The sequence below is a fragment of the Hoplias malabaricus genome, chromosome 1 (assembly GCF_029633855.1).
Source record: "Hoplias malabaricus isolate fHopMal1 chromosome 1, fHopMal1.hap1, whole genome shotgun sequence".
NCBI classification, from domain to species: domain Eukaryota; kingdom Metazoa; phylum Chordata; class Actinopteri; order Characiformes; family Erythrinidae; genus Hoplias; species Hoplias malabaricus.
The window spans coordinates 62670907-62680618 of NC_089800.1; the positions used below are offsets into that span (position 1 = coordinate 62670907).

A 9712-nucleotide genomic window follows, 5' to 3' on the forward strand; every position below is an offset into this window, starting at 1 on the left:
TGTGTTTAGTTTTCTTTGTTATATACTGTTTGTCTAAAAGAAAACTCACATAATTCCTACACTCATTGTCTATATGAGTTTTATTACAGGCTCAATCTGTTGCTTTGCATAGCTCCATTTTATTCTTCAATAATCAGGTTCCCCGCAGAGCAGGTGACTTGGGAGGTGGATCGTGCTGCAATGACGCTGACGCGGTTGTTGTGTGTTGCCCTGGTAGATCAGACACATCAGGGCTGCTGGAGTTACCTTCGTTGGCCCTGAACTTGAAAGTGCCACCAATGTATGCAATGGACCAGACATCTGGAATTGTAGAACTAAAGTGCACAAATGAGCCGATATTTCATCTAGATGCATTTATTCATGCCAGAAATAAAGTGATATTTTACAGTTAAAACATTAATTTAAACCTGTAATGTAAACTATTATGGTGCTAAATTGAGAAATATTTTGTTTGTATTTAGAAGACATGTTTTGAATTAAGAATAAAATACAAAAATAAAAGTAATGTCCTTGTGTTTTTGAAGGATACTATAAGTGATGTTTTTTTCTCTCCAGACACGCGAAAACAAAGGTAATTTCCTCCGTCTCGAGGTCTGGTGTTGATGTGAACAGAGATAGTAGTTGAGCTGTTTCCACTGTTTATGTTGAAACCAGCGGCTATGGTGACGTCACGTCACCCCGCTGAGTCCATGGTAGTGTCTCCTCGACGCGAGCTCTTCTTCGCTCCTCTCCGAGCCCTACAAAGTCATTTCGATATATTTCGCGGATCTATGGATGGTCATGGGGAAGAGCCGATGCGACCAATAGACCTTTCGCAACTTTGAGCAGAATAAAATCCGACTTTTGTGGTGATAATGCTGCGGAAAGAGGCGCCTCAGTGTTACCAAGAGGTAGGAAATAAACATCTTAAGGGGCAAGAAAGTTGGCTAGTTAAATTGCATCCTTTTACTGTATATGTGCATAGGATATAACTGGACGCGACATGTGAATATTTGTCAACGACTACCCGTTAGTCCGCTGCTGGTAATTTGAATAGTTAATGCATGTGGTGCCCTGTCTGGTCATGTGATAGCAGCTGACTAAAACAAGAGACATAAAATTTACATCACCTAAAACCAACCATACACTAATAATGGCTATGTTCATAGACGACAATTCATGGTTCAAAATATTACGTCCAAATTTTGTAGATACCTCCTCTAACTCGTGTTTTCCGCTTTTTCAAGGTGCCTTTGCTGACACAGGCGTTCACATGTGCACATTCAGCATCTTCAATCTCCATAGAAAGGAAATCTTTGGAACAGCGTGATTTCAGGGTGTATTCCACAAAGCAGGTTTCTGGTTTCTAGTTTAGCCAGATAAGTTATGCCCAAACTATAGGATTGTTCTATGTGTATCCCTCAGATCTTTTTCTGTTGAGCAGGATAGGCTTTGGGCTTTAAAATACATGGCTAAATGTAGAAAACCTCTTTTGTGGAATACATCCACCTTGCCCATAAAGTATTATTTCACCTACTTCTTCAGTGCCATATGTGGACTGTATGGTATGACGCTTTCAATATTGGGGTGTTAAGAAGTGGAATCATGTCCTTTTGAAGTGACGGGGCACCATTCAATACATTTGGGATCAGTTGGATTGGCTTTGTGATCCAGTATTCATCATCCAACATTAGAACTGACCTCACAAATGTTCCTGTGCTTAAATGCGTTCAATTCAAAGAACTGTTCAAAAACCTTGTTTAAATTCTTCATAGAAAACTATAGAGCAAAAAGTGGGACACAATTCATTTTATAACTCCTTATTTCAGAAGAAACATTGGGTAAATTTGTGTCCACAGACATTTGACCTTATAATTCAGGAGATTTATAATGAGGGCTTATGTTTTTTCTGGGAGTGGCTGAAATTGTAATTTTTTTTTCATTCACCCTCTTATAGTCAAATATGCTATTATTATGCCTTAATGATACTTTGGGATATTTTATTGTAGTTCAATGATGAGGATTGTATACGAGCAACAGGACCTTACGAGCACAATACAGATGTTGTCCAGGATCAAGATGAAGCCAGCTGTGGAGCCTTACCAGGTATGCACATTTTAAAATGTATATTTCCTTTTTAATTTAACCTACAAAATGTCGTTAAAACACATTTTATTGGCCATATGGGTCAGGCAAGTTGTTTAGCAGCAGTAATTTTTTCCCCATAATGTAAATAATAACGTGCTGGATGGTCCATTTTGTCATTAGCACTGAACACACAGCATCACTTTTTTATTAAAATAAGTGGTTTTCAGGATGCATTTCCTTTATGTAGCAGTGGACTGTGTAATATAACAAGGGTTTCTTGTCCCATTCCCTCTGAGGGCTCAGTTAATTTCTTTGTCAAGAGATTTAAACCATCACAGATTCTGTTTTTTATTACATTAAATTTTCTGGAAATTCTTTTTATACATTTAAGAGGAAACCCTACATTGTTTTGTATGTACACTACTGACACTTCACCGCATTCTTCCAAAAACAAAATATTATAAAGGTGTCACTGATATTGTGCCCCTTCAGAGAAATGCTTACACCCACACAAGCAACTATCAAAACACCTTCCACATTACTTGTGTGGAGATAAAACTGCTAAATGAGACTTCTAAAGAGATCAGATCTGCTTGAATTTAGAAGGTAAAATAAAAGAACATATGTGGGGAAAGAACAATGTAAAAATTATTTATTAAAAGTTATAGAGTTATGGAGTTAGATATGGAGTTAAATCATAGCCTTAATCATCTGAATCTGAATTATATCCATATTAGGTTTTTTTTAGAACTTTAAACGAGGTGACTGGACCTCCATTACATACAGCAATGTTTTATCAGTCATACATGTAGTCCTGTCACAATAATTAGGCCTACATTATTGACTTATCTCTGGATAATCTTGTTCTCTCTCGTCTGGATCTAGATTTGTTTCAAAATAGTGATTTTTATTATATTTATGTTTTATTCATTTAGGATATTTAAGCTTTTTTTTATATTCCAAATTCAGTGTCTGAATATACTTAAGGTTTTGCTAAAATTCAGTGCTTAATAAAAGTTCACTGGGGTGTAACTGCATTAATATTCTATTGTATTACCATTATATTAATGGTGTAAGACGTTCTTGAAATTACAATAATATAGTTTATTTCAATTATCTCAACCTGGTCCCTGGAGTTCTATGACTGCCACACTACCTGCTGTGCCACTGTGCCACCCTAGAAGTAATATATTCTGAATAAAGGAATAGACTGTTTATGTAGAAATACATTTCTATAGCTAAAAACATTTGACTGGATAAAACAGTGCTTCATGTAATGGATGGTCCGGCGTCTTGTTAAAATATTGATCAAACTACTGGCTTTCTTGTGTTGTTGCTTTATTAATCCGGTGAACTTTTTTTAAAGTTAAACAAAAAAAAAACTGTGGTGAACTTGTCAGAAAGAAAACAACACTCAGATATGTCCAGTCTGTTGGTGTGGCTTATAAGGACAGATGAGCTGACTTTCCATTTTGAAAAATATCAGAAAGTGAAGGTCACAGTAATGCTTCCACACATGAATAAGATATGATTATGATAAATTATGTCATCAACTTTCAACAAGTTTCTGTCTGAGCATCCTATAAAGCACTGTAATGTTGGGGCCAGCTCAGCTGAACAGAGTGGTGAAGAGTGTTTAACCCATGGCGAAATACACAAAGGGACAGGGGTAAAGTGCTTCCCAATTCTGCTCTCAGCTCTCTGACACCTTAAATATTTGCGCCCCTTTTGCTCACCCCTTTACAACGTCATCAAAGTGCAGAATTCAAGAGAGACTTTAGAGCTTGGGGCAGGTTTTGGGATGGGGTTAGACAATTCCTTGATTGTTTGTTCTGATAAAACGGCGCTAAGATTGGTTAATAAAGTGTTTAAGTTTACTTTTTCTGTGAAACTGATGGTTGTTAACCTTTGGCCTAGATATGTATATTTTGAGATTGGAATTTTGACATTTGTATTTATTGGTCTGAATATATAAATTCTGAATATTGCACCACTTTACAAGTTCAAGTTTATCAAATGACATATAATTCAAATTAAAATTCTAATCATACACAAGATAAGATGTAAAATATCCTATGCCAATCCATTAGAGCTTCACATATAGCCCATTGTTCCAATCCTACACCCTAAGGTTACTGTGGCTGTTTATGATCCAATCAGCAACCAGCAGATGATTCAAGCAGAGATGTGGCAGACTTGGCTACAAATCCCCTAACACCTATCTCCACTGGTCTTACATGTGCCTGCCACCCGCGTTCCCTCACCTCACCTGCCTCATCTTCCTTTCGAATGCTTCCTCTACTGCATCCTCACATGGAACTATTAACTCTATGAAGTAAACTATTCGTTTACTTCAGAGTACAGCACCATATCTGGCCTTAGTGTAGTTTTTTTTTTTTTTTTTACCTACGACCACCAGCAATTTCCAATCTGGTTCTTCGCCCCATCTACCAATATTTGTAGCCTGTGCACGCTCTCAAATATGTTCACCCTCACGCACAAACCTAATCACTTTATTACTACAACCACTCATTAATGCATTTACCTCTGAGCGTTGCTGTCCAACAAACATGTTAAAACCCTTAGCATCTGATTATGTCTCCATGTATACCTCCCCTGCGACAAACTAATCTTACATGCTGATAGAATATGCTTCAGCATGCCAACCCCTGTACATAATCTAAAACTAGGGTCTTCAGCTACCCACTGTCCAAGAATTTGTGGAGTTGCAAGGTCATCATAAGTTGCCAACTGATCTTCCGCTTCTTTAGATTCTCCCAGTGAAGCCACTGGCCTTGTTTTGCCTGTGGTGCTGCTGTTGCGTACCTTGCCTCCTCTTCCTGATTGTGAATATATCTAGTCATCATTTGCCTTCTCTCTGGTGATGTGGCCTTACTAAATGCTTTCCACCAATCACCTGACCCAAGGCTCTTCCGCATTGCACTTGACCAATCATTTCCCTTAGCTCTAATGAGCTCCTGGCTACCTGCACTGCCACTCTTGGATTCCACTTCTTTCCTGCTTTTGACTGGTACTGCTTCTTTAACAACTGCATTCTTCAATCCTTACAAAAATCATCTTGCGACTCACCATTTCGCATTTAAGTTCCTTAACTAAACTTGTTAGTGGTAGCTCCAGTACCCCTAATATAACTTCAGATAAATATATTGAATGAAGTCAATCATTTATTGTCTGTAACCACTTATCCAGTTCAGGGTTGCGGTGGGTCTGGAGCCTACCTGGAATCACTGTGCACAAGGTGGGAACATACCCTGGAGGGGGCTAAAAATTATTCACATATACAAAATTCATATTCAAATACTTCTGTCAGTGAATTAGCTTCATAAATATAGGGCAAATTAAAATGCCTAACAAGCACACTTTTGGAAAATGGATTAAAATCAAATTCTTGCCTCTGGTTTGTACATGTGTTTCAACCCATTCTTCCATGGTGTGGGTCTGAAAGGATGTGAAGCACTTGATAAGCCATGACATGTGAAAAAAAAAAAAAAAAGACATAGAATATACATACAGTAGTAAAATTGCAGTGAAAGACCATTTTATATCTTTACATGGTGGTCTTGTGAAATCTTCCCTAATGCAGTTTTGATATTATTACAGATGAGGATGTTATGGACAATAGTCAAATGGCAGCTGCCTTCAACAAAGCTTGCGTGAAGAACGTGTTCACATTCATCCTTGTTCTTGTCTACCTTCTGTTAAGCACGGTTGCTGCATTTTTGGCCTACCAAACAATTTCTGACTTCCTAGAAAAGCTCAATCATCCTGTAATGTCTGTGTCCTACAAAGAGGTGGAAGAGTTTGCACCCCCAGGTGAGTTCAATATGGCAAGAAGTGGTGTTAATGGCCTAGGTCAGGGAATCTGTTTATACTGATTTTTTTTCTTCTTTTTCAGGAATTGCACTATACCCAGGGAAGGCTCAGTTATTAAGTTGTCAGCACCACTATTATGACTACATCCCACCTGGTTTTTTAGCAAGAGGGATGGAGGAGAGTGATTGTGTAATAAAGGAAGTCGTTTATAATGACCCACACTTTAACCACACACGAGTAAGTCCTTTATTAATATTTGTGTTACTGTGCAAGTAATTCTCCATTATCTATGCTATGTCACTGTTTGTAATCGCAGTTGTGATTCCTGGAACTGCTCAGTTTTATCCCTGTCACATACGTAACCATGTATATTTCTTAACAGTGTTATTTTGTTTTGAATCACTCCTTGGCTTGCAGTGCTGATTAGTCTCTTACTGGAACTTAGACATGTCTGGTCCTGTCTGATGTTGCCATGAAATATTAGAAAGAATGAAGGACTCTTTGGCATAGCAACAACACTAGACACTTATACCAGAGCTGCACATTCAAAAGTCTTAAATAATGTTGTGATTGATCTTGAAATATTTTATGCTTTTTATACTGACACTGTCCAAAAAAGGTGACAAATGTATCCTGTTCATTCTATTGACTGAAACTTTTATGATAAATTGATGAGATGAATACAAATTAAAATTGTTTGTAAAAGCTATTTTGCCTTCCCCTATAAAGCTATAATTTATTTATTTATTTTTGTACATTTTCCATCTTCAATAAGATGTTATTGAATTGAATCTGAGTAGCAAAAATAGCTGTGCAGTGCATGGCACACCAAGACTGGGATTAAGAAGTGCTATTCTAAATTATGTGCAATGTCAACTTTCATTTATTTAAGCGATCCTTGGTGGTTGAGGGTCCAACTGATGTCCGAAACCGCGAGCTCGTATTCCTCCAGTTTAGTCAAAATGAAACTGAAGAGGACTTCAGTGCCATCAGTTACCTCTTGTTTGCCCAATACAGTGACATGGCTAAAAGGTATGTAGTTAAAATGTTATTGTTGACTTCTCTACAATTATTTACCATTACCTGCTACACATACAGTCTCTTTATCAGCTCAGACAAGGCTGCATTTATGAGGGACTGTGAAAAGAATTACTCAATGTGGACTTTCTCTGGTGGGTTTCGTACCTGGGTCAAAATGTCTTTGGTCAGGACATCTGGGAGAGGAAATGAATCCATAGAATTCAGGCAAGAGGTATGAAATGTTCTATTTGAAGCACCAACAATAAATAGTTTCCACTTTGACTAATGATCTAATGGATAGCATTATTTTACAGTCCAGTGTTGTAAAGTACAATGACAGGAGGCCTCCACCTGAGAAAACAAATGAACTTTTCTTTGTTGTATTCCAATGGAGAGATCCATTTATACAGCAAGTTAAAGACGTAAGTGCGAGATTTATTCTTGCATCTTCTTATTTACTCAAAGTATGAAATATTTATAACTTAGGAATTAATACCTGTTTCTCTTCATATTTGCAAAAAAAGGCTATTATTTTCATGCGAAAATTAAACTAAATTAACCAAATACAAGGAATTCACACAATTTATAATCAACAATGTTGATTTCATGTATCTAAAAATGTTAATAATAAATGTCTTCTTTTTGCCAACAGATAGTAACAGCAAATGCCTGGAACACTGTAGCCATTCTGTGTGGAGTCTTCATGGCACTTTTTAAAGCAGCTGATTTTGCCAAGCTCAGTATTAAGTGGATGATCAAAATTCGCAGAAGACATATCAGGATGAAGATCAGAGAACTGAATCAAATCAGCTGATAAGACTTTACTCTTATGCAAAGGGTATACGTTTGTTATCAAACATTTCATTATCTACAGATTTTGATGAACATATTTTATAATTTTTTAAAAGGAATTTCAATAAGCTTTTGTATTATTCTGCTTTAAGTTTAGTTGATGTGCTTTATTTTACGATGTAAAATAACTACTGAAATCCTAGAATGTTTCTTTATATAAACCCCATTAGCAATATTGTTAGGACACTGAAAATGTAAATAAAACATGCAATTTATATTTAATTGATACTAGCATGAACACTAAATTTGAAATATTTCTATTGTGAAATTTTATAGTTTTTTGAAAAATATTTGCCCATTTTTAATTTGATGCCAGCAGCATCAAAAAGATGAGACAGGCATGTTTGCCACTATGTTGCGTCACTCTGTAAAGTTTGGGAAATGAGGAGACCAGTTGTGGCTTTTTTTAGGGATTGAATAACCCAGGATGTCTTTGATTATACAATTTATATTCTCTGAAAAAGTGTGTAATTTATTACATTCCTAGAAAATGTGGGCATGGTTGGCTGTTGTACTTGCACATAACCTCCAACAGAGTTGGTTTTGTCCCGTCTGTTTGCTCATTATAAAGTACAGGGTCAAGTTTTTCCATACAAATACCTTCAAGATTCTTGAATTAGTGGTAGTGTATGTCTTACACATTTTAGCCAATTCTTCCTCTGTGATATTTATATGAAGTTCCTTTTCACGTTTTACTTTAATGTATACAGTAGAAGAAGCATTTCACTCTCTCAGGCTGTGCTGAAGATGGGGTATCTCATGCAATTTTGTTTCATTGTATATCTCCACTCAGCATTCAGAGTCTCAGAAATTTGTGCAGCTAGAAGTCCAGTTAATAAACTATAATAAATAACAAAATAGTTCCTTAACTGTAAATATCTGAATAAATCCCCATCTCCTTCTTTAATTCCTGGATACTCTGAATCTTGTAATGTACTGTAGATGAAGATGTTTTGATCTGCGATGTTTTGATTTGAGAAATGTTATTCTTGAATTGTTTGACTATTTGCCCATGCACTTTTTCCCCAGAATGGTGACCAATGAATCAATATTGTTGCTGTGGTTGTGTTTGTTTTTTTTTGGTTTTTTTTTTTTTTTTTGGTAGCATTACACAACTTTACCCATGTTTGTTGCCCCTTCCCAACTTCTCTCACTCAACGTTTGAATTGTACTTATGTATTAATTTCTTTTAAATATATGGTTGTAATGAATTATACACCATTATATTCTCTGTCATTTACATTATGCAGGGAGTCCTGACAGAGTTTCTAGCTAAAGAAAATAATGGGACAAAGTGTGCAATTCTAATGATGGGCAACTGGCAAATTTAATGTATCCCTGACCTCAACACAGCAGCTGATTTTTATTTTTTTCTGCTGATATTTTTCTTGCCTACAACAAATTCAGATGTTTATGACATAAGCTGGTATTAAAATTATGAGAGGTTGTAATCGTTGTGTGCTCCTTTTTTTAAAATAGTGATTAGTTATACGTCAATTGTTCCTAAATATTTTCTGCACTGCCTCCATATCTAAGAGAGTGTATATATATTCATTCATTATCTGTAAGCGCTTATCCAGTTCAGGGTTGCAGTGGGTCCAGAGCCTACCTGGAATCATTGGGCGCAAGGCAGGAATACACCCTGGAGGGGGCGCCAGTCCTTAACAGGGCAACACACATTTACTATATATATATATATATATATATATATATATATATATATATATATATATATTCCAGAAGACATAAGTCAAGGCATTAACATTTAATGGAAAAAGATTACTTGCAATTTAAAATGATATCTATTTTCATAAAATAAGAGACTCTACAGAAATTCTGACATTTCATTATAAAGTTATTAAAGACACATTTACTATTATTGTTATTATTATTATTATTATTATTATTATTATTATTTAGTTTTATCTTATTCCTTTTC

The 9712-nt window shown here is 36.0% G+C and overlaps 1 protein-coding gene across 1 annotated transcript; it reads left to right on the top strand.

Annotated features, from left to right (window-relative positions):
• Positions 1 to 675: 675 nt before the first annotated feature.
• Positions 676 to 9212, top strand: pacc1 (proton activated chloride channel 1). The gene is made up of 8 exons (XM_066680969.1): positions 676 to 890; positions 1989 to 2085; positions 5689 to 5901; positions 5984 to 6138; positions 6794 to 6933; positions 7012 to 7153; positions 7236 to 7343; positions 7574 to 9212. The coding sequence occupies exons 1-8, from the start codon at positions 855 to 857 to the stop codon at positions 7733 to 7735; spliced, it is 1053 nt and encodes a 350-aa protein (XP_066537066.1). The 5' UTR covers positions 676 to 854; the 3' UTR covers positions 7736 to 9212.
• Positions 9213 to 9712: the final 500 nt, after the last annotated feature.